The 25819-nt window shown below is 39.8% G+C and overlaps 2 protein-coding genes across 3 annotated transcripts; one reads left to right on the forward strand and one right to left on the reverse strand.

Annotated features, from left to right (window-relative positions):
- Positions 1–406: 406 nt before the first annotated feature.
- tcea1 (transcription elongation factor A (SII), 1) lies at positions 407–9313 on the reverse strand. 2 transcript variants are annotated; one of them, XM_026149919.1, is made up of 10 exons: positions 8882–9313; positions 6134–6196; positions 5941–6046; positions 3767–3869; positions 3274–3419; positions 3113–3169; positions 2400–2554; positions 2023–2169; positions 1782–1853; positions 407–820 (listed from the first exon to the last, which is right to left on the reverse strand). In XM_026149919.1, the coding sequence occupies exons 1-10, from the start codon at positions 8954–8956 to the stop codon at positions 812–814; spliced, it is 933 nt and encodes a 310-aa protein (XP_026005704.1). In that variant the 5' UTR covers positions 8957–9313; the 3' UTR covers positions 407–811. The 2 variants fall into 2 exon arrangements, with proteins under 2 accessions (XP_026005704.1, XP_026005702.1); XM_026149917.1 differs by having other exon boundaries at positions 418–820; positions 3274–3422; positions 8882–9309.
- Positions 9314–11967: 2654 nt separating this feature from the next.
- On the forward strand, positions 11968–23617 carry LOC113011322 (oxygen-regulated protein 1). Its single transcript, XM_026150805.1, has 4 exons — positions 11968–12246; positions 13178–13861; positions 15880–16039; positions 16441–23617. The coding sequence occupies exons 2-4, from the start codon at positions 13193–13195 to the stop codon at positions 22518–22520; spliced, it is 6909 nt and encodes a 2302-aa protein (XP_026006590.1). The 5' UTR covers positions 11968–12246; positions 13178–13192; the 3' UTR covers positions 22521–23617.
- Positions 23618–25819: the final 2202 nt, after the last annotated feature.

Below are 25819 nucleotides of genomic sequence, written 5' to 3' on the forward strand. Positions count from 1 at the left end.
CCAGGCCTTCCTCAGTTTTAGCCCTTTTCAGTGAATAAAAAAATCTTAATCTTGTATTACTGTTCACTTTATGTGGTGGTGAAGCAGCAGAACAGCCCATCAACATAAAGTGGTTGCACCTGGCTATTTAAAAAAAAAAAAAAAAAAAAAATCCTGGAGGAAGCCGAAAACAATTGGTGCATCTTCCCTTCTCCAGCCAACGATATTATCCTGTCCCTGGATGGATTAATATGCATACATCAGCATTCGCTTTGATGTGATGAATATTCCATCAATTACAAATGTATACTCTGTAACACACACACACACAGAAGATGTCTGTTCTCTCAGATCCGACCTGCTTAGTATAATTTTAAAGATTTAAATAACCAGAAGAGACTGAAAACCCATCATAAAAGACAGCTAATGAAAAGCAGCTCTTTTTAATCAAATGGATTACACTTTATTGGGAAATTAAATAAAACAATGCAATGTTGTGAGGGGGAAGCAAAACAACATTGTCCAAAGTGTTAAAACTACATATAAAAAATGCAGATAAAAGAGCATGATAAGATCCATCGCATATATCTGACGGTGAGAAACAACTAATAACGCTAGTAAAATAATTTTTAGGGGAAGGAGTTGAGGGAACCAACAATGAGCTCAATCTATTAACAAGATATTTACTTAAACAATAACCGCAGTGGCATCTTTGTATGGCATGTTGTGTACCATGTACCACAGAATAGAAAGCTCCAATCTGTTGCAGATAGACAGAATCTGGTCCAGGAATTTTGCTACTTGTAGGAGTGCCGTGGATGATGCCGCAGATTCAGCAGAACTAGAACAAAAAAAATTTATTATAATAAAAATGATCAAATAAAAAAAAAATCAAAAAAATCATGGGATAGGATTTTTTGTTGTTGCAACACTGATCTTCAAGTTACAACCAAGTAGATAGAAGGCAGAGTCATGAGTCTTCTTCTTGGCCATGGCATTTGTTTATTTAAAAAATAAATTAAAAAATAAATAAATAAACAGAGCAGAGGGCACCATACGCATACCTTTAGAGCAACAAATTGCAATAAAAGCAACAACAGCTTCACACACCAGATATGTGTGCACTGTGTATTTAGTCACTATCACACATTCAATTAACATACACGTTGAGCAAGTGCGGTCTTTGCAGACCCTGCAGTCATGGAAAATCTATTCCCATGGATGGTCGGCTGATAATCTGACCTCTACAAACAGGCCCTTTTAGATTTTAATCAACATGAGCCTGAATGTGGCATCAATTAGCCGTTTTTCTAAAGGTACCTGACAAACAGATAAATGCTTTCTTTAATCATTTCGAACTGGCTAACATAATAAAATGTCTTTCATCTCCTTTCTTTTAAAGGAAAAATATCAATATAATTTGAGACCAAGAACTTGGGAAGACTTAATTACTAGTATACCCCAAACCTGTATTACATTAATAACATAAGCAGGACTGAGGCTTAAAAGTGTAAATTTGAAAATAAATGTTTTGCTAATTTAACACCAAAAGACAGCTACTCTGTTTCCGTGACCCAAAAGATGGAACAAAACAAACAAAATATTGACATCAGCATTACGCATCTGCCAAACTGTATCTTTAACCATTTGACTGGTTCCACAACTGGTACATCTCTGCTGTAAACGAGCTTAGTGCACTATCTAAACTTCTATCGCTGAAGTTTAAGTCTGATGGATGATGGAAGTCTACAGGCTAATGCATTCCAAGACTGACTCAACAAAACCTGCATTAGGGCACATACCTTCCATCTATTTCCACATTCATTGCAGAAGACAAACGTGGTCATTGGCTCATCAGCACTACGAGTTTGAACCTGGGAAAGAAAACGGAAAAAGAAAGTCACTTAAAATCATAGACTACTAAATCAGCGTATGCTCTATCAATACCAATATACATGGCTTTATCAGATTTCACATTGTCTGAACAAATTAAATAACTACAACCTCCACAAAGACCTCTATAGGCAGCCTGCATATCCATACCTGTGTGTAGGTGCAGCTCTTTCCCTTGCATTTGCCGCAGGTGAACAGATCAGTCTGAGTGCCCCCAGTGGTGGCCATCTGGTGGTCCCTGACAGCCTCTTTGGTCAAATTCTTCCTCATTTCCTTCAGCTCATCACTGGCCATTTCCTACAGCGGTGGAAAAAATAAGGAAGAAAGAAAGAAAGACAGAAAGAAAGAAAGACAGAAAGAAAGACAGAAAGAAAGAAAAGAAAGAAAGAAAGAAAGAAAGAAAGAAGTGCCAATAAGTGTTTAAGTAAACTAAATCTGCTATTGTGAGAGAGCGAAATATATAATTAGTGACAATTACTAAGGGCACTGTTTGTCTCTTGAGATTGTGCCATCAACAGCTCACACACCTCTGCGGTCATCTTAGCCATCCGCTCAGGGGTTACGCTCCCGCACAGCACGGTCCTCCTTAAATTCGGGTTCTTCATATCCTTCAGATTTGAGATTCGGCTCCTCACGCGGTTCTTATATTTCATGTCTGTGTTCTTAAACTCTTGGAAGATGCGTAATTGCAGGTCAAAGAATTCAACTTCACCAATGAATTTATATAATAACAACAAAAAGAAATCCCCGGCCTTTCAGGTGGCTTAGTGCTGATGCTTCTAGTCGATTATTAGAGTGGTTAATGTAGTCATTTATCAAGCATGCCTACCGTTCTTTGTTTTAGGTTCTCCAGTGTCTCTTTATTTGTGTAACACGCTATAATTAAAGGGTGCTAGTGTTCAGACAAAACAAGTGATTCAAAAGATGAAAGGCACAATGTGCTCATTTATATCACCAGCACCAAAATACACAACAGACACTGAGAAGACAGTAGCTATATCCAGAACATTATGAAATAACAAAACTCTGCCTCTAAAGAGTTCAATCAGAGGGCAGAGATAGCTCAGTAGGTAGCGTGGTCACCCCATAATCGGAAGGTTGGGGGTTCAAATCCACCGAACAGCTACCCTGAGGTACCCCTGAGCAAGGTACTGTCCCTACACAGTGTTCCCCGGACACCTGATTAGTAATTTCCCCACGGGGATCAATAAAGTATACATTATTATAATGTAAAGGATATATTCTTCAATCTGTGCTCCAAGTTCGTCACAATCAGCACCAATAGCGATATAATCATCTGTAAAGGAAAAAGTATCAGGCAGTGGACAAAAACAAAGAGTAAGAAAACACAATTACAGATAAGTGCTTTGGAAAGTTTGTGATATTAACGTTTCAGATTACCTCCAGTCTGCAGAGCGCTTGCTATCATCTCTCTACACTTAAGCCTGATGGAGTCAGAGGTACTCGGGGCACGAGGAAAGGTGTTGATTAATGTGTTGGGAGCAACTTCACTGGGTTCACTCTTGCTGCTGGAATTGCTGCTGGAGCTGCTATGGGAGCAATAAGAAGTGTCATAATCAGTTCTGAAGCAAAACACACTTAGAAGCAGAAGATATAGTAGGTGCTTTCAGCTGCTAACTTGTTTCCCAAGGACTCATCACAGTGGATGGATCTGAATGTCTGATGTGATGCTGACTTTACACCAGATGCCCTTCCTGAGGCAACTCTCCCATTTATCCAGGCTCAAGGCTTGAACTATGAGTACACTAGCTTAGCTGAGGCTTGGTTTATATCTTCTCCAACTCCTAAGTATGAAAGATGTATTCCAGGTGTACACTAAAATGGAGAGCATTGCTAAAAGCGTGCATGAGGAAAAAAAAGTTTTCCTTATTACCTTTCTTCTTTTGCCTCTGGGCTTCCTTGTGAAGGAGAGACGACAGGCGTTGATTGTTCTTTCCTCTTCTCCTCTGAAGCTTTATCTGCAGCTCCTGGCTCATCTGGAGAATGAGTGAGAAGAATTAAGAAGGCATCAGAATCAAGGAAGTGAGAGGTGAAGGGAAGGCCATTCCAGAAGCTTAATGTTAGCCTGCTTTATCCATCCCAAAACCAGTTATGATGTGTTTTTGGGTTCACTGTCCTGATGGAACACCCAACTGTGTCCAAGTTTCAACCATAAAGTTGTTGATTTGGGGTAAAGTTGCAAATTTTGGAGGCAGCTCTGCTTCATAATTATGCCATCAACTTTGTGCAACGTACCAGTAGCACTGACAGCAACTGTAGCATTATGCCCCAGAGCATAATGCCACTCCCACGATGTTGCTTGACAGTGTTCTTAGGCTTAAAAGCCTCACCTTTACTCCTCCATTCATACCTCATCATTTTCGACAAGGTATTTGGTTTGTCGATGTGGGCAGCTGCAAATTTCAGTTGAGCTCGTGTTGTTTCAAGTTCGGAGCAGTTGCTTCTTTCTTTGTTCTCACCTTCTCAGTGGACTGAGATGGTGAGAACTTCTCTAAAACTTGCTTCACTGTCGAGTGAACACACTGGTGTTTCCAGCAGTTTCCAAGGCAGGCTTGAGGCTTGGTGGTTCTTATTTGAACTGATAATTTTAGAACCTGTTGTTGTTTAGAGGAGACCTTCCCAGCTGAATAAATCTACAAATCTCCTTCTTAGATCTTCACTGAATTCCTTGGAGTTAGTTTTGAGTATTGCAGAGTCTGATGAGTCCTGTAAAACAAATCATTTTTATGCTGGCAAAGACACACTACCAGTTGTAGTTATGAGCGTGCAATCAATCATGATCACTATAGGCCTTGTCAAATTAAAAAGACATTGCAGAAGCTTCAGCATGTTTTAAAAGATTTGAGTGTATGTATATATTTGAGGCTGTATTTGACCCAATGTGTTTTTACCCTATGTGGATGAAAGAAAATCCAAAATAAATTCAAACTTTTACACCCAATTTTTTTGTTTTTGATTTTTCTCATTAAAAAGAAATAAGAAAAAGAAAAGTTCAAAGAAATTACTAAAAGCCCAAAATTACCATCACATTCATGCCCTTGACCACAAATGCAGCCAGCCATAAAACATAAGGAGCCTTTCACATCGGACGCAGCATGGGCTGCAATTACCGCTAACTAGAGCAAAGAATCCAAAATTTGTGTGGTTGCGTCATGTGGTTGAACTGGCGCAGCAGTAGGCTTCGTTTCTACTGGTCGTTCGCACAACCAACAGAAACATCACAGTGCGCTGCAGATGAAGATGACCATGGCATGCACAAGTACTGGCGCGCCTTGATTTTCGCAGCCGGAAATGAATGGGTTTCAGAGCACAGCACTGTGCGTGCCGCATCCAATGGGTAAGGGCCTTAAGGTGAGCAAGGGCAAAGGTATGCAATAAGAATGGAGGAATCAAGCCAGATTAAACAAAATTAATATTACATTGTAATTTCCCTTAAAGCGTAAACATAAGGCTGGGAAATGAGTGGCCTATGTATCAATAATCATTATGACATTCTAAACGGATAATAAACAAAAAACAGTGGAACTCAAAGAGAAATCCAGATTTAGGTATAGATCCAATTATAAAAGAAAAGACACATTTAATCCCCTGCTGCGGTATTGATTTCACTTTACAAACCACAAACTCTTTAGGCATTTAGAAAAATTATAAGTATTATGTCTATTTTACACCTCAATAAAAACATCTCTTCTCTCTAATCTTCTCTGGCTGATGCTTGTCTTTACTCAAATCTTCACTCAAACTGCTGGCTGCTGTTCATTTGTTTGTGCTGCTGAACAGCTCACTTACTCACAACTCCGTGGGTTGAGAATTGGTGTCAGCAATTTATAAAAAGAACAAGAGGACATTTTTGACAGCTGGTGTACCCGGCAGAGTGCAATGTGTTACAGTAAAAAAAAAAAAAAAGGGGGGGGGGGGGGGGGGGGGGAATTCAAAATTGGCTCGATTTCATGAAGATCGATAGGCGTTGATACAAGCATGCCTAACAGCTTTAGACATGCAAAAGATATCTCCAAGTACATTATAGAAGACAAAAATAATAATTACCCAAAAGCTTCTTCCATGACTTGATCAAGGATTTTGCAAGAGATGTAACCTCCTCATCTGTGCTTTGTTTACGGATGGCATTAACGGACATCCCGATTCTGGTAGACTGTGGAAAAGACATGGTGTCAGAGCATCTGGGTTTCAGCGCTGCCTGTGTCCAGGACAGAGCCAGAGAACATATGAGCAATGATACCTGCAGTAGCTCCAGAGTCATGGGGATACTGCGCAGCTCCTTCAAGAGATCCAAAGCTCCAGCCTGCAGAATAAAGCGGAGGGATGATCATTTAGACCATAACACACTTTTTGTTTTCTCTAAACTGATTAGTCAGCTCTATCATCAACATGAGTAAGACCAGAGCTGTGTTTAGCCACAAGAAAACATAGTAAAACAAAAAAGGAAAATGTGGTGCTTCGAACATCCTGCTATGTTATGGAAGCTTGTGCTAATGGCAGCTCATTCAACACTCTGCACTGTCTCAGTAATATGGCAGGATCTATACACATGTTACCGCTGATACATTTGCACATCTGGCACAAACACCAAGAGCAAAAATTTGTTAACACCTTTTGGCCACTTTTAAATAAAAGACTAGTTAAAAGACAAATGTTGTTCAAACTGGCAGCTTCTTTGGATTCAATCTACTCCAGATTATACGTAATTTAGGAATCCTTAGATATGGAAGCTGAGCAGCAACAGTCTGAACAACTGATACTGGCCTTTCAGCCTCGTCTGCTTTTAAAAAGTAAGATGACACATCCAGGTTATTGTGACCAGTGTTTATCTTTTGGGTCACATCATCGGAGGTCCAGGTCTGCCGAGTAAAGCCACTGTGCCCCATTGGCTAAATTATTCTGATACCATTTAAAATGTAAGTTACATTAATGAAAAACGTATCCACCTATATGACTAACTGCAGTGCAAAGTTAATTATTCAGTCAACATTATTTTGGTGCTTCTGCAGCAATTGTGGTAACTGGTTTGACTGAGGAAGACACTGAGCAGATTGGCCTGTGCAGGTCAGACTTTGGGCACTACCCCTCATGTCTCTTTGAAATTAAATGTGTTAAATGTGGTAGGCAAGAGACAGGGCAGGATATCTGCTAAACGAAGACTGTAGTTAGATCTCCAGCTCTGCTAGAGTAATCTCATTGAAGCATGTGCAACAGATTGCCTTTATTATTATTACTAATAATAGTATTAATAATAGTAACACCAGAGGAACACTGTCCATTTACCATTTAAACAAACAAAAGCAAAGTGAAGGGGGGGGGGGGGGGGGGTGTCATATTTTGGATTTAAGCCTGAAGTACTTATATTAAGCAGATAGAAAAATGTACGATTGCTTTGTCAGTGAACTGGGAAAAAACAGAATAATAATAATAATAATAATAGTAGTAATAATAATAATAATAATAATAATCTTAATGGAAATCTATTTTCTTTGCATAACAAATGAGATATGTTATTGTTAAATAGTGGAAAAACGAATTTTATGGTATTTTACTCAAACAGAAACCAAAAATATGTAGAACATGCGTGTATCCAGAAAACAGTAGGGTTATGAATGGGGTAAGCTTTTACAAAATTTTGGAGGTTTGACACTCTAAATTTTAGGAGTCATAATGACAAATTGCTATTAACAAAATCATGTAATTGTGTTGGGTTATTTGTCAAAGACATTTTAATTTTATTTGATGTTATCCTACTTATTTTGAGAAATTACAGACTTTACAAAAGAAAGTTATACAAGCTACAAATTGGTCCAAGCTCAAAACCTTTTTTAGGGGTATAAACTTCTGAAGTTTACTGAATCTCACATTTTTTCAAATTCTCGTTTAACATAAAATGTAGTATTTAAACTCACTGACAGACTATATGAGCTTATCCCAATATACACTTCCTTTCGCACACACAACACACAAGAAAAACAGCTCTTGAGGAGAAACTCTGTATAGTAAGCATTTTTAATAATAGACCACCCCTCTAAATTTTAATTAAGCACAAGAGAAATCATACTATTTTCATGTGCCGTTGGATTAGTGTAATTATACTTCAGGATAGGGTCATTTTAAGATATTTTCAGTGATCATGTACGCTGGGCATCGAACACGTATTCTGTCTATATTATCTGACGTTTAGGCTCCTATTTATAAGCTCTGTGCGGAGTACCATTTCACAATTGACTTGAAACTATGAAGCTAACTCTTTCCTTACACTATGATGGTAATCTCTTCCAATCTCCCGACTTTCATTTTTTGGGGGATTCTAGATTGTATGTTGGACTGTTACAGTCTTTTGATTACATTATCTTTTACACTTTAAGGTTCCGTTTATTAATCGAGGAAATAATCAGCAGATTAACGGATAATCATTAGCTGCAGCTTTGTTTATGTTTATGCAATGATGCTTGGACTACAGGAGCGGCAGCTTGGTAGCTAACAGTTAGCCAATTAGCTACTAAGAAACCTCCCCCAAACAAGCCCGAAAATGAAACCTAACCCGAAGGATAACAGAACAATATCACTCTAATTTGTTTAACGATTTGATATTCAGTCATTAAATTAGCTAAAAGTGACCAGATCTAGAATTGTATTATTGCCTTGCGAGGCCATAAAGCTGACAGCGGTTAGTAGGATGCTACGTGGCTAAGTCCTAGCAACATAGAAACCTGCCATTCACATAAACAGACTCGCAAGGGAGCTTATTAGCGGCTAACCCATTAGTCATAACAACAGGTAGGTTAGCTTTGGAGCTAATTGCTGAGGGCAAGGACCGGAAAACCATCGTCAGCGGAACAACACAACAGTGCAGAATTTTTGTTGACAACTTTGGGGTTATTTAGCACACGTTGAGCCCGATCCTGACTGGATTTTCCAGTTAGCGCTCATGTTAGCTACACCATCAGTCAGATCGGCATTCATTCCCTCACACACATCTTACCCCGTTTTTCTTCTGCGCCATTTTATCGATCTTCTTCGCAATTCTGATGACCTCCTCTTCTTCCTTTTTGCCCATGGTGACCGAGCTGGTAAAGTCCAAATGAATTAGAACCAAGCCAGAAACTAAATTTGCCACAAAGACCACGCCACTGAACAGAAAGCAGCGGCAGTGACAGCTAGTCGGCGGACCGGGACCGCACACCGACCGCAGCAGACCTGACTAGTAGATGCACGATGAGCTCAAGGGAACTCAATCGACATGCAACCTTCTGGAAGCCTGATATCCCAGAACAGCTATCACCTAGACAATTTAATCAAAGAGGAGACTTTCCGAATACCGAGATAAAACTATATTTCATAACATCTGCCAATTTTATCTTCGTACAAAGCCTGGATTTTTTTTAAATCAGCATGGCGACCTGTCGTTAGATAGCGCCAAAGTGCCATCCGGATCTAGGTTCACAATCGGAGACAATCCAACTTGACCAACAGCCTAAACACTCCGGCTTTATGTTTTCACAAAAACAGTCACTCACACAACAGGTTACTGTCCAGAACTTACACAATTCATAAGTTGTAATCGCTTTGTATTTTCTAGTTAGTTCTAGTTTTGTTTTTTGTTTGTTTTCTGTTTGTTTCGATGTATTGTTTTTGACGCAGTTCACTTCTTTCAGTTTCCAGAGCAGGTTTGCTCGTTTCAGTTTAGTTTTTATTGTGTAAAAATGTTTATAGTTTTAGTTCAGTTTAAAATAGTTTCAGGGTTAGTTTTAGTCCATCAATACGTCACTAGGCAAGATCTGGTAACATTTTCTTTTTACCAAACTAACAAATACTAAAACCTCTTATATTTCTCTATATTATTATTATTGTTATTATTAATATTATTATTATTAGCTAGTTTTCCAAATTTACAAACTAATTTCAATTAGTTTTAAGTGTTTTCAATTTTCCATTCTTTTTTATTTTAGTTAGTTAAATAGTTTTTTTTCAATAATAATAATAATAATAATAATAATAAGTAACTGACATATATATTACTGTATATTACTGGCATCAGAAACTCAGTTCAAGCTAAAAAACTAAAGTTACACAAGACAGCTGCCATTGTGCAGGAGGCAAGGTACACCCTGGACATGTTGCTAATCTATTGCAAAGCTATTGTGGAACCCGCCTAGGCTATATTTTTAACTAGACTTCATATTTTTGAGTTTCATTGCCCTGCTTTACCAGTGTGTAAGTTTACTGACTCATTGCATGTGTTCATATTTGGTCAACAAAGCTCATTCTAATAGATCAGAAAAGAAAGTTGGCATCTGACCTTTTGGATATAAAATGTAATGATGTTATCCTATTAGACATATGTGTGAAACCAGGTGAATTTGGCATTAAAAAAAAAAGCAGACAAAAAATCAGAAAGATCCAGCTTGTTCATCCTTAAGTGCAAGTATGTGTTTGTACAGATTCCTTCAAGGGATAGGATACAATATGAGGAATATTTTATTTAAAAGTTAGGAAAGGACTGAAATAAATAATTTACAGGAGAATGTGACAGATAGACAGGCATTATGAAGACCTTTGGCCACATCTGTCACCACTGCAGAGGGTTAAAACAATGTCACAGTTTGCTGGACTAAGTGGACATGCAGAGTGGTGGTGTCATGGCTTCATTGTAAGCTGTGGTTTGGGAGCTTAAGTTCATGTGAAAACACAGATGCTGCCATCTTGCCAAGCGGTTAAAATATACAATATCTATTAGATTTGCCCCAAGCAGTGGTGAATAATGTATTACTGAGTGTAATTAAAAGCCCATGAAAGAGCCCCTGTTTTTCTGAAGGAATTATTAGATGGACTTGGGCTTTTGAAGAAGGCACGACTGTTGTGTAGTTCAAACTTGTAACCTTTGAGGACCACAATCCAGGCCACAGTGATGGCAGACTGTTGATCTTACACAGTGACACGACTGACTTGCTAATTTGGATCTTTGTAATCCAAAGAGACCAGCATGTGACATTACCACCTAATGACTGAAGGTTAGGCAAACACTGCAAACACTCTGAATAATTTAACAGAGAAAGTGCAATACACTGGTAGCTACAGTACATACAATGTAGAGTATATAGCAAAGAGAGGTTAAATGCTAAAATTAGTGCTAAAAGCCATGTAGTTTGCAAGAGAAATGAGGTAATGAAAAATAATTGTACTTATTTACATTTATTTACACAAAAAATGTAATGGATTAATCCTGACGACTTACACATGTCCTTTCTTCACCACCACTGTCTCCATCTTCTAGGATGGTACACGTTAGCAGGAGATATGAATGCCTTTTATTCAGTCGGGGCCAATTAGGAATTGGCATACCGTATGGGAACTGTAGTACAGTGACACAGCTCTCGACTCCTGATGCATGTGCTCGAACATTAGCTTCTCTCCCAACGGCCAAAATTCAAAATCCACAACATGCATTTGGATGAATTGCCCCATCCAAGTGTAGATACAATGCTACAGATTTCCCCACTTTCTTGTTTATGTACTAAAGCCCCGCTGCACAAACTGCATGAACTCTAAATACTGATGCATCATGTGTCCTGATGGTGGATTTTCAATACCTGCTGTGAGGTAAAAGTGCTCTCTAAAGACTTTATTCTACCTCACGCTGTCAGCAGCGTGCAAAATCTTTAACCTAATCCCTATTAGGCGAAGACCTCTCAAATCTGATTAGACAGACTGCTTGCAAATTAGAAATAGTCCAAGCCACCTGTGGTATCTGTTGGAAGAGGCAAACACTCACTAATATCATTTAAACTGGAAATCAGGAATACTTTCATTTCCCACCATCTTCTTCATTTATTTCTTATTCTGGTACTTACTAGACCCTTCTCTGAGTCACCCAATATTTATTACTTTGTCTTTAAGTGCAAATAAGGAAAAGGAGAGATGAGGTATTTATGGCCAATAAGGCTGAGAAAACCTTATCGCCGGTAAATATGGCCAATAAGATCATTTCTGTATTGTAAATGGAGATTTCCTACTGGAAATAATACAAAATAAGCTATTTGATAAATATATACATGTATATCCCACACTTTCTCTAATACAATAACATAATCATTTATTTACTTCCTTACAAATAAAAGCATTCTCTTCTAGTCCTCTGTGGTACACTCTCTACGTATTTTCGCGTTTTTGCTGCCTTATGTGCTGATTAAGTGTGAGCAAAGATTAGGCAAATTGGCCATGATGTTGCACGTCCTAAAATAGCCCTCGAACGCTGCTGAGAGGCTTTGACCAGCGCTCAGAGGAGCAACAGATACACGCTTTCTGTTGTTTTAGCTGTTATTATTAGGATAAAATGGGAACTATCCGGTAAGATTTTGTTTGTTTCATCTATCGGCATGTTTGCTTATCCAGTCAGTCATTTTAATGTGTTTCAAGTGGGTTGTCTGATCTAGTGTATGGGTGGGGTGTGAAGGGCCTGTGTTTACGTTCACTTTGACTTGCTGATCACACTGTTGTTTGTTTACTGTTTATAAGTTATAAGTTACAAGACATTATTCATCATCATTTCCATGCGATCTTTACTGTACACTAATATATGTATCTTCTATTGATGAGAGCAACAAAGGCTCTGAAGTACAAATGGTGCTCTTTCAATGTGTCTTTTTTTAAATTTTAGATAGTGTTTATATTGACTTATAATATACAAATGTTTATATTGTATTATCATATTAATATAATCTAAATAAAGTTGCCAGTTTATTGGGTACACTTAGCTAAATGTAATTCAGTCTAACTGTCCTGTATTAAATCCTGTATTTGTGGAGTTTTAGCATGTAGTTTATGACACTGAACTCTGTTGCAGTATAACCAGAGGTGTTTCTATTACTTTGTTCGCCTTACATTAAAGTTGAAAGGTTTTCTCTGTAATGGATTACAGAATTTGCTCAGGAAAAATGATTATATTCTGCAGCCCTCTTTATGTACATTTGCAGTCAGTTTAGTTTCACTCACGACAACTTAAATGCATCCTAAAACCTACACACTGAGAAAATTCTAAAGAAAATGGTTTGTGGTAGTTTGATATTCATTTATTTTATTTTTTCATTATATTTCACATAAACAGCTAATGTCCTTTGCACTAAGCCAAAAGTGCAGTTTCCCTATTACTATTGTATTATTTCTCTTATTGTCTATATTATAAGCAACTTTTATATATCTTGGTTTCATCAAATTAGAGAAAAAAAAGGATAAAAGCGACTTTGACTACACTGAAATGGCCTCTCTGTTCTCTTTTCAGTTCCCTCCAGACAGTATGAGCACTACACCTATCCAGGAACCCCCTACCCAGGGACTGTCCTCTGGGAGTGGGCAGACCTTACCCTCCCGACCCCTGCAGCTCTCGTCTGACCCTTCAGCTTCTAAAAGAGTATGTTTCTACAAAAGCGGTGACTATCAGTTTGGAGGGCATCGAATGGTCATCAATACCCGCACCTTTAAGACCTTTGATGCTCTACTGGATGTTCTTTCCAAGAAAGTGCCCCTGGCATTTGGAGTGAGGACTATCACCACACCCCGGGGGACTCACCTTGTTAAGGCATTAGATGACTTACATGATGGAGGTGCTTATGTGTGCTCTGACCAGAAACGTGTGAAGCCAATAAATCTGGATGAAGTGAACCGGCGGCAGGTACCTTGGAATACTACCAGACCGCTCAGTGCAGGGCGACGGCGGCGGCGTCAAGGACTCAGATTTGGTCAGTTTGGCAGCAAGAATGAAGCCATCAGGCCAGCAAAGGTCACTGAAAGGGTGGCAGTACGGACACCAAAGAGGCTTATGGTCATCAAGAACAGGGATCCAAGTGTTAAACGCACAATTGTTTTGCAGAGAAGAACAGCTCCAACATTTGATGCGTTGCTGGATTACCTATCGCAGATCCTGCAGTTCCCAGTGCTGAAACTCTACTCTACAGATGGCAGAAGAGTAAGTTCTCGATAAACTGAAAATAGGAATCATCACTAGTCCTGTGAAATGGGTAAAATTTCCAAAATAAATCTTTATGTCATCAGTGTTACATGTTACATGTTGCTATTTGTCCACGTTTTCAGTCTTTATCCTTTACAAACCAGATGTTTTTGCTAGTTTCTGAACAAAAGGGATGGAGGGATTTAAATATCTGAAATACTGGATTACTCATGAGTTTTACAGAGCACAGTTCATTCTACTGGAGCCACAGAGGTGTCTCCCTCCACCCACACCTTCCTCACCCACATTGTTAGATCAGGAGCTCAGCGAGGAAAAAAATCTGTCTAAAGGTGTGTGTTTGGATAGAAACAGATCGAGCTATGCACCTACTAGTATTGTTCTCAGATAGATACCGACAAATGTAGGGTGTTTTTCTTTTAAGTAAATGTAGCGCAGTTACATTTCATTTTAATCTCACTCTGCAATCAGTGAAAATAAATTTGTGCAATTGCCTCAGGATTGTAGGTGATTTCTAAAAGAAAGTTTTACGAGAAGAGAAAGGAGATAGAATTTGATGGTTCGAATATTTAACTATAACAGCCAAAAATAACACAAGCACATAGGCTTAGAACTTGGAAATGCATTTTTCATTGTCTATGTGGGTTTAAAAGGAGCAATGTTTTTGTGAATTTTAAATTGGCTCCCTGCTGTGTGAGACCTGTGTTTTCCACTTATTATACTTTCTATGTATAGCAGTAAGTATATTACTTTCTTTCCAAAGACACCTCAATCTATATTAAGCAAAGGTGTGTCTGCCTGGCACAAAACAAGGATGGAAAAAAAAAAAGCTACAGACAGACAGATATAAACAAATCTACAAAGTGGTTATCCACATTTTTTCAGTCTAATTACATGTTTAAGGTTGACTTTTTACTCTTGTGCTTGTGTTTGACGAAGCAACTTGGGCTTCTGCCAGACTTTTAAACCACGACACAAGGTCAGGCGATCAGCTGATCAGTGGAGTCTTCTCAGTTGTCACGCAATCGTAGATACTCAAACATCCGATTATTCCATAGACATTTAATGTACCAAATTAATTCTCTCAGTACCTTTGAGATGATGAGGATAAAGTCTTTTAGTTTAAATGTTTTTTTTTTGTTTTGTTTTTTTAATTAAAGGATTATTTGCCAAGAAATATTTAAATTGAGTTACTCAGGTTTTGAAAATGAAAAATATACACACCACTGTGTGTCATTAGAGATTATTTTGATGTATCTGTTACAAATCCTGATTCATTTTGATGGTAAGAAAAAAAGAGTGAAAATTTTAGGCTTTTATTTTTAATGATCTTTGAGATATTTGTGTTCAAACATCGCCTCTGATGGCATGAAAATAGGTTGATGGTTCGCTTTTAAAAAAATTATATTTAACCTCCTAAGACCCGAACTTTTCCACGGCATGCATTTTAATTTCTCTTTCATATTTGGGCATATTGGGACCCGATGAATGTATAAACAAAGAATTACCAGATTTTTTTTTTTAAACCTGATTTGTGTTTCTAAGAAAAATGAGAGCCACATATGAGGATATTCGTTTAAAATTTCAATAGAACAGTAGCAGTATAATGTCCTTGTAGGTGGATATCAGCAAAATTGAGTATTTTGGTCTAAATAATGCAAAATGTGATGTCCATATATGTGGACGCCAGGTCCTAGGAGATTAAAGCTAAAATTGTACAGGACTCGTTCTATATGTTTAACCTTTGTACCATAAAATGTGTGTAAAATATGCAAATCTGAGACGATCAAACAGAAGACCAGTGTTGATTTGAGAAGGAATGACGCAAAAATAAAAGAATCTAATTTTCGGCAGTTTTTAAGGGATATAAATTACAGACTAAAATTGTGTTATTCAAAAAAAAAGCTCAGAAGTGCATAATTTAGAATAGTCACATATAGAGTAAGTGATGCATTCATAAGATGAAGAAAATCTGCGGTTTCCCATGTTGAATGTCAATCTCATTTCTCCTCTTTTAGGTTGATGGTCTTGCTGCTATCATCTTGTGCTCTGGAGTTGTTGTGGCAGCGGGCAACGAGCCTTTCAGATTAGCAAACTATAGTTTTCACAGAACAGGCCAGATGGCACAGGCCATGTTCCTGGAAACTGCTGAACCATCAATGTTACAACCTAGAGCACGTAAGTGTTAGTTTACGCCACGGGGAAAAGGAAACATGTTATGTTTTGTTATTCTATTCAGTTACTCTCATACCTCTCTCATACGCTCTCTGTACGCAAGTTTGAATCTATACAATCTTTTCCTTGAAGTGTCAAATCTCTTAAAAAAGCACAGAGTAATCTCACGTTGTATCTTGTTTACTTTCATACCAAAACAATGGTATAAAATAAAAATGGTAGATTTTTTGTGGGTGTCCGGATTAATTTTCAAAAGAAAGATATGAGAGTGAAGCACATAAGCATGCTTATTATAATTTCTGCTATTCTATTCTTTGAAGCACTACTGCAAAATCTTTACGTGACCCAAGATCTTTTTTCTTTCTTTTTTGTCCCATCTCTTCCCCAAACATCTCTGAAAGCAGAGAATAAAAAGTCTTTCTCGAGCGGACGAGGATCAAGGAACTTCTCCGTGTCATCAGAGCGATATATTGTGAACCAGATAAACAAGTCTCAAAATGGCCACCTGCATCCCCACAATGGAGTACTTGAAGCAGAAGCCAATCAGCATCACACATCTATGGAGATGTCCGGAACTGGCAGGGAAGATAACGTGAATCAAACCTGCATCGTACCTCACGATGATGACATTGAAAAGTCTTTCCGCGTGAATCAAGATGGCAGCATGACTGTGGAGATGAAAGTTCGTCTGACCATTAAGGAGGAGGAGATGCTCCACTGGACAACCACACTCAGCCGCACCAGCCTTAGCAAGAGGGCAGCTTGTGCCTCAATTTCTGAGTCAGGCAACCGCTCCCCTGACTCGAACAATGTCATTCCCAAAGACTCCTCTAGTATCAGCGAGGAAGAAACGAAAGAGGAGAACTTTCCCTCCGCAGCTGGAGGCGTCGGCTTTAATGATGAGCGAACATGTGAAGGATACACTTCAACAGCTACGAGAAAAGCGAAAAAAAGTGTCAAACGCACTCCCACACCTGGTCCTCGACATGTTAATAAAAAGGCGTCTATTGAGAGTGTGAAGAGGGTCACAGAGTCAGGGGTGCAAGAGAGCATGCTGGGACATTATTCCTATGTGGAAAGGACAGCCGATGGCGAAACAACGGAGGGATACTGCCTTGTCAAACACAGCAGCAGCAGCAGCAATAGACCCATCCCAAAACCTCGCAAAACAGCATCCGCAGGAATGAGCAACAAATGCACCCCCTCCTCCATTAGGTCATCAGGAGTTGCTGAGGTCCTTCAGATACAGAATAATGGGATGGAGTTTAGAGAGACTGTGATGCATATTTATGAGACCCAAGGCTGCTATGACAACTATTTGGCGAATCAGGAATATAGTGTAGATGGCGTTCCTTTACATGGCTCCCCTCTGGCACCACAAAGTAAACAGTCGACTGACTCAGGGCCTCATTCATCGAGTAATGATTGTGATATAGATTGTAGCTGGCAGCCACCCACTGCTGACTCACTGCAAAGGCAGAAAGAGGAGATGCTATCACTGTCATCAGAGCCAGTATCTCTGACACATGAGAATACAAACAATCTGTCTTCACCGAGTGAAAACGAAACCAAGAGAAACCTTCAAATTCTAGAGAGAGTAAAACTAGACAACACTCCAAAAAGCACGACGAAGAAAAAGATGACTACGTCTGCCAGGAGCCAGAAGAGTTCAACTTCAACAAGTAACACGGATAAAAAACCGAAGGAAAGCCTAATCAGCCCCTCAAAAGATAGCAAGCATTCATCTGCTGACAAGCTAAGCAGTAAGGTCAGTGTGGGGAAAAGGAGTGTGAATTCTTCTGAAAGTGCTAGAAGTGGTCAAAAGAGTAAAGGAGCAGAAAAGAAAGCAGAAAGTCTCCAATCTAAGAAATCCAATAAAGGTGAAAAAACACCAACAAAGAGCTCAGCCTCATTACTTAGAACAGCACCACAGAGACAAAACACAAGCAAAGAAGCTGCTAGCGATATTGGCCACAATGTAAATACTCCAACTGGAAGGCCTCAAATGAAAAAGAACATGTCAGACATTTTGCAACCCAACAAATGTCTTACTAAAAAGACAACTAGCAAGCCAAAATCCATGCCTGAAAGCGGAATATCACCAACAAAACCGCTTGTTTCGATGCCTTCTCTCGATCCTTCACCCTCCGAGATCCACCAATATGTTGAGAACTGGTTGGAGAAAGTCACCCCAGACCAAGTGCCATATCCAGAGGAGGTGATCACAGAGGAAACACAATCTCGAACAAAGGTTATATTTCAGATAGGCGGAGATTCTGAATCAGATGAAAAAAATGAATGCCATACTAATTTTGATGAAAATAACCCATCCTCCAATGATGTTATAAAGGGATCATCATCTTGTCTATCAGTTCCTCTTAGCCACCAAGAACTAACAACAGTACAAGGTTTAAGTGTTTCTATGCCAAATGTCAGAGCTGACCTTGAACATCAGGAGAACAGACTGAGGCCACACAAATCTGCAGAGGCCATCTGTCCAGCTGGCGACGAAACATCTTCATCATCTAACTTTTTGAGTCCCAAAGCAAAGATAAAGCCTGCCCTGCAACAACTCTGTTCATCCATTCAGTGCATCAGAAGAGCCTCTGACACCAACGTGGCATCCAACCTTGAAAAATCTAACAGCCTTCCCGATTTCCCGACACAAGTAGCCTCAGTGTTTGGCTCGTCGTGTAAAGCCTTTGTGTCATTCTTGTCAGTGATGACTCTGAGAGATCACCTCATAGACTCCACACCACGAGAGGATAAAATATCAAGAACCAAGTCAGAGGCGATGCTAATGATGGAGTCCCTGCAGAAGATTTCGGCCATCGAGGACGAGGAAGAGCAGAGAGCAAGTCTGACTGATTTGCAAAGCAGAGCATCTTCTCGTTTAAGACAGAGCTGGAAGGATTTCCAGATTCTGAGGGAAAGGCTTGAAAGTGAACCCCTTTCTCCCAAAGTGTCAGAAACGGAGTTTGCGCTCGATGTCGTCTCTGAAGGCGGCGATGCATTTGAGGAACAGCATTCGGGCATTGATGAGCTGATGGAGGAGCTGAGCATGCCGCAAGACCTCAGGGAACAGATCGCTTCGACAATCAGAACTTTTTACCCTGTGGAAGAGAGCCAGTGTGTAGAGACTGATCGAAACCAGTCAGACTCAGAGGAAGATTTAGAGCAATTTGTCCAGGACTGTAACGATGAAACAAAACAATCACTTGAGTCTGATAGTCGATGTGTAACTGAAGACACTCCTGATGCAGTTTATACCCAACAGGGACAAATAATAAGCAAGTCAGAGCAGCCTAGTGAAACCCAAGAATCACAGACAGAAAAAGAAGAGTTATTAAAAGACAAAGAAAATGAGACAAAAGAAGAAGAAAGTGGCAAAGAGGAACAATTAGAGGAGGAAAAAGAGGTAAAGATGAGGGAAGATGAAGATACAAAAGAGACAGAAGCTGATTGTTACACGACTGAAAAGGAAGATTGGGAAAGAGAGGAAGAGGAAGAAGAGGAGCAAGAAGCAAAATCAGGGGAAGTAAGTAGTGAAGAATCTATTGATAAAGAAGAGGGAGGGGCATATGAAGAGGAGGAGACAAAAGAAGAAGAAAGTAGAAAAGAGGAACAACTAGAGGAGAAAAGAGAGGTGAAGATTAAGGGGGATGGAGATACAGAAGATGAAAGTGAAGGGACTGAAAAGGAAGATGGAGAAAGGGAGGAAGACAGAGAAGAAGAGCCAGAGCAATCAGAATCAGACGAAGACAGTGGAGAGGGGTCTGTTGATAAGGAGGAAGCAGGGGTGGATGAAGAAGAGCAAGAGACAGATGGAGAGGAGGTGAAAAAAGAAGAAGAAAGTAGAGAACAGGAACAACTAGAGGAGAAAAGGGAGGTGAAGATTAAGGGGGGTGGAGATACAGAAGATGAAAGTGAAGGGACTGAAAAGGAAGATGGAGAAAGGGAGGAAGACAGAGAAGAAGAGCCAGAGCAATCAGACGAAGACAGCGGAGAGGGGTCTGTTGATAAGGAAGAAGCAGGGGTGGATGAAGAAGAGCAAGGGACAGATGAAGAGGAAACAACAGAGGAAGTAGATGAGGTGAACCAGCAATATAGAGATAGAACAGACACAGAGGCCGATAGTGAAGGGACTGAAAAAGAAAATAGGGGAAGAGGGGAAGATGGAGAAGAAAAGCCAGAGCAATCAGAATCAGAGGAAGTGAGTGATGAGCAATCTCTTGACAAGAAAGGAGCAGGGGCAGATGAAGAGGAGGAAGAGATGACACTGGATGAAAGAGAGCTGGGGGATGAATTAGGAGAAGGAGAGGAAGAAGAGGCTGATGAGACAGATGAAGATTTTATGAATGAGGACCCAACTCAGTATAGTGCTGAAGAAACAGATGAGAGAGAGGGTGCTGGGGAGACAGAGGAGGAAGAGAAGATAAATGAGAAGGTTTGCGAGGAAGGTGAGGAAAAAAGCAGTGATGGAGGGGAAAATGAGGAGAGGCATAAGGAGGAGAAAGAAGATGAAGGTGACAATGTGGAAGACACAAATAAAGGGGGTGGAGTAGAAAATGTAACTGTAGAATTAGAGCAGGAGGAGGAAGAAAATGAAGAGTTACATCTTGTTACAGGTGATGTAGAGCAGGAACTACTGGAAGGTACTGACGTATCTGACGATGAGGAAAAGAAAATTGGGGATGGTATTGAGGCAGATGAGGAAGAGGAGGTGGAAGCAGAAATAAATGGAGTTACTGCAACAGATGCAGAGGAAAGTGTTAGTGAAAATGCAGATGATGACAAGGAAATGGAAGAATTTAATGAAGATAGAAATGAGCTAGAAGTTGAGGATGAAAAGGAAACACAGCAAATAGAAGAGGTTAGTGAGGGAAACAATGAAGAGGAGGAGGTAGAAGAAGAGAGAGAACAAGATGAAGAACATGAGGAGGAAGGTAGTGGAGATTCTGTGGTTAAAAATACAGAGGAAGAGAGAGCAAGGACAACAACAGACGAGGAAGAGGTAGACGGAGGAAGGGACATGGACACAGAAGATGAAAAGTATGATGAGGCTGAAGACAGGAGGAGAGAGCCGGAGCAAACAGAAAGTAGTCAGGAGGAAGAATCAGCAGAAGAGAGAGAATGTGGAGAAGAGTTAGAGAGGGATGAAAATCTGACAGCAGGTCAAACTGGAGATGAAGAGGAGAGGGAGGATGATGAAGAGAAGGAGCCACAAGAGAAATTAGACCAGGAAAAAAAACAAGGCACTGAATCCCCAAGCAAATACTCCTCTGAAGGTCAGTGTGCTAATGACAAAGGTAACGGAACAGACACGGTTACTGAAACAGATGAAGGAGGAGAGATGCTTACAGAAAGAAGTGGCAGTTTATCTCATCCAGGGGAAATATCCCAGGAATTACTCGACTTTGTGAACTATGCCCTCCAGTCTTCTTCGCTTGTATTCATATATGACAAGGATGGGAACATTAGGATAGAGCCTGATAATGCTCAGGTTGTAAAAACCAAGCAAAGTGTTCTTCTGAAAAGCAGAAAAGACAGTTCATACGGCTTAAAATGCCTGCCAAGCCCGAGCACCTCTGATTTATCTGATTACAGACCAGAAACATCAGAGAGCGGCAGCTATAGAACTCAGGAGTCTGTAGATATTATGTCAGAGAGTGGAGGAGAGGCTTCAGAGAAACCTTCTCCAGTCTATACACATTCAGCTGTCCAAGCTGAGAGGACAAGTCTGGAACTGGCTAGCTCAAAGTTGTCTGTTGCAAGTAACTCAGGAACCTTTCCTAGTTCCAGTGACTCAGGTACTAAAGCCTCAAGGGAGGATCTTTCTTACTTCAGTGCAGCAAGCTCATTAAAAGCAGATCGTGAAGCCACCACACAGGCTGCACAGTGCATTTCTTTTGTCTCACAAAACTCAGCGGATGGGGTTTTGATTGATCAAGGCAGATGGCTCCTAAAGGAGAACCATCTCATAAGAAAATCTCCTCCAGTCTCGCTGGGAATGTACAGCAATTTGGACAGCACATCCGTAGACACAGGTCAGGAGAACACTAGCGACGATTCCCCGCCCCATTTCAAAACTCAGCACAGTCCCCTTGCAGCCATATCCTCATCAGAACTCGAGGAGATGGCGAAGCCTCCGACTCCAAAGTGCATCTACTACAACCTGCCACATGGTAGCGACTCGGACCCCTTTTTAGATGCTTCAAGTATTAAAAGCAGTGCTCGAGGCAGGGGTGTCAGGGTGTCACCTACTATTGACACATCAAAAACCTGGGCAAATAAAAATGGCAGTCAGTCTTCCTTTGCGTCAGTGGAGTTCAGAATCCCAGACAGAAAAGTTCATCCCGAGGGCGAGTCAGCGGTTGTGACACAGCCAAGTAGGACATCTGGTGGCGTAAGCCATGTACTACAAGCACAAGACTCAATGGACAATCTGCATTTGAGATGTGGCCAATACTGCCCCATACTATGATATTTAACAGAATCAGCTGCTAGTATCGACTGTGTTTGTTGTTTAATGTCATGCAACTTGAAAAATGTGTTGTTTTATCTGTAAATAATTATGAACCATGAGAGTTGTGCCTCTTATTTGCATTTGAATACAGAAAAAAAGTCTAAATTTACGATATTTTTTGGTGCTGAATATCAGGTAGTGTTTGATAGGATAGAAGAATGTAAACAAATAAGACCTATTTTTCTTCTCCCTCAAATCTCTTGAACATCATACGGGAAATAAAAAAAAAGGTCATCTGTAATAGAAAGCAGATTTCATTGCTTGTATTATTTTACTGCTGGTTTGGGTTTGTCCAGAACATTTGTTTCTAATAGCTGTTTGATCTTTTTTAGATTAAAGAACTGATTTACTTGCAAAAAATCTATAAGTTATAGGTTTCTTACCCAGGCTCATTTAATCAGCAGGATATATACTACTTGTGAATTGGACTACTGTAGTACTGGCTTTTTACTTTAGGGTTTGGTTGAGGCCAAAAATAGAGTACAAAGGAGTGAAACTGATTGGGTGAACACAAAACTGATACTGTTGCTTTGGTTCTGTAATAATTGAATGCTTTCTTATTTTATCAACATATCAGGATGTGTTAAAGTGGTCATCAGGATAACCAATGATAGAAAAGTGAACATTTTCATTTCTGAGTTTTTACTTTTTTTTTTATGTGCCTTCTTTTAACACCCACACTTTGGGTGTGAGTTGAAATGTTGTATGTACAGTCAATATTTAACTTACATTGCTATCTCTATTAAAGGTGTACCTGTGTTTAAAGCCTGTGTTTACATGTTCACACGTCCACAGTGGAGAAGTTTTGGGAACAGAAGAGATTATTTTTGGTGGTTTTATTAGCCTGTCTACCACTCTATCCATCGTCTAATCAATCACCCAGTCAGTCAATCAATCATCACATCAGTGAGTCAGTCCATGAGTTTGTCAGCTTGATTTTTAAAAAGATTTAGGTGACAAACGCCTGTGGGATGTTATTCTCTCAAATAGAAAACTGACTAATGTAGCCCAGTTATAAGTAGGGGTTAAAAAAGGCAGCTCAAAAAATATACACTCATCCCTGTCTCCTCAAAATACTTTCAGGGTTGAGTTATAAAATAGTGAAAATAATCCTATTTGTGTTGAGTGCCTAGAAGCATCTCTGGGCTCTGGTGGTATTTGACTTTGGTTACAACTAAGTGAAACATGTGAATTTTGAACGAGCCGTAGGCTTACATTACTCCGTTTATCCTCTAAACTATTAAAAGATGTACTTTAATAGACTGATTTTGGATACAAAATTGTTATCTACTGGTTGTTGTTTTAAGTCTGTGTTTTAGTCCGTGTACACTATTTGAGTCTCACTCATCCTCGGGCAGGTGAAGGTGCAGAGGAGAGTGCGAGTCATCTGCAGCTGTCACTCGGTGTCAGCAATGGCCCCCTGATGCAGTCAGGCATATGCAAGTGACACTTGATGTGATCGTCATTGACAGGCTAGCTTGTAATATGCGTGACCAGAGGGATCTTATCCTTGAAACAGGTCTGACCAGACGGCTGCAGGTGGTAATTTGAACAGGGATAATTCATTTCGACATTTACATGCTAAATATTTGACAGACTACACATGATGATTTTATGCTAATGTGAAGGGAGAATGCTGGGAAATCCTATTAGTGTGTGTGGGTGTTTCCGCTCCCTGTCCCTGTGCCTGACCCTTCCCTGCAATCACACACACATGGACACGCACATACACACACACACACAAGCACAGAGTGAGACAAAGAAATACAGAGACAAAGAGAATGGGGGAGAGAGGTCTTTACAAAGTGACCATTCTGGATACTTTCCAAGGGTTTTGTCAGTCACTATGGAGATTTGGAAAATAGCCCTTGCACTTTAATTCCTCTGTTGTTACCATGGTTCAAAGGTATCCAGTGGAAGCGAAATGAGCACACATGCCTGCTCTATGTGTTTTGCTTACCATTGACAGAAAAGATCCAGCTTAAAAACAGCAGTAAAACAAGCAGTATCGCTAAAACTGATAATGTTCAGTACTGTGCAAAAGTCTTGAACACCCATTATTTTTTTATATGTTGCTTCTAATGGAGCCAGACTTTCTTTTAACTTTTAAAGTGTTCTTGGTGAATAGTTCTACAGGCATTGTGAAGGTCTTTCAAAGTTCTTGAGCCTGACCGTTTTCAGAGGACTTTTGGTTTTGTTTGTTCGGTTGTTAAGTCACTTAGGACTAAACTATAAATCACTCAAGCATAAAAAAGACCCTAAACTGGAGAAGTGACAGACAAAAAAATCTACACCAGATAAACAGTATCTGCTAAGTTATGTCCTGAAGAAGTAACTGAAAATTCCAGAACCTGACCTCACCTGATCCATCTACTGTTCGCCGAAGCCTCATCAGAAATGGACTCAGTGGAAAGGTGCATATCAGGAATCCATTCTGAAGGAAGGGAAACAGGGAGAAAAGGCTGAGGTATGCCTAAATACACAAGAACTGCTATGAAAATCAGTATCAGGTCTGATGGAGTACTGAATATAAATTGGAAATGTCAACATTGAAGCAGTGTGGGATCATCTTGACAGAGAACGGAACAAACAGCAGTCAACATCCAAAGAAAAGGTTTGAATGTCCTTTAAAAAGCCTGGAGAAATATTCCTGAAGACTACTTAAAGACAAGACATACATATAAATGTCCTTGTTTAGGTGGTGTTTGATGTGATTTTTTAACTCTCTAAGAATTAGCATTGACCACATGAATCCAGTTTTAAACAGGCTCTACTTTCCCCCACTGATGATAACCTGACTCTCACACTGACTTGACAAAAGCCCACAGAAGCCCCTGCCGTGGATTTACAGCCTTTCTTTCTCACGTTAAGATTTATGACTGTCTGCTCTCTGTGCATTAACTCATGTGCAGCAAATACTTTGTGCTCAGATTCTGCCTACAATTAATCTGAGCGGTCATGACCCGCAGAGATGCTGACCAATTTAAAAAGACCAAAGGAAAAAAAAGAGAGAGAGACTTTTTGCAATCTTCTCACCACAATAACTAATTTTCACAACCTTATAGCTGAACACATCACTTATGTCCTGTGAGAATCGATGAACAGTGCAGCCACTGTCTCCACTTTAGTTCTGCTAAATAATGTTGGGGATGATCACTATGGCTACTGGTGCGCACGGGTTTGTGATTCACCATCATGGGAGATAAAACAAAGGGTTCCTTTTTGCTTTTACCCTGCAGTTTTGAAGGGACCACACC

This window comes from Astatotilapia calliptera, chromosome 18, assembly GCF_900246225.1.
Source record: "Astatotilapia calliptera chromosome 18, fAstCal1.2, whole genome shotgun sequence".
Lineage (NCBI taxonomy): Eukaryota > Metazoa > Chordata > Actinopteri > Cichliformes > Cichlidae > Astatotilapia > Astatotilapia calliptera.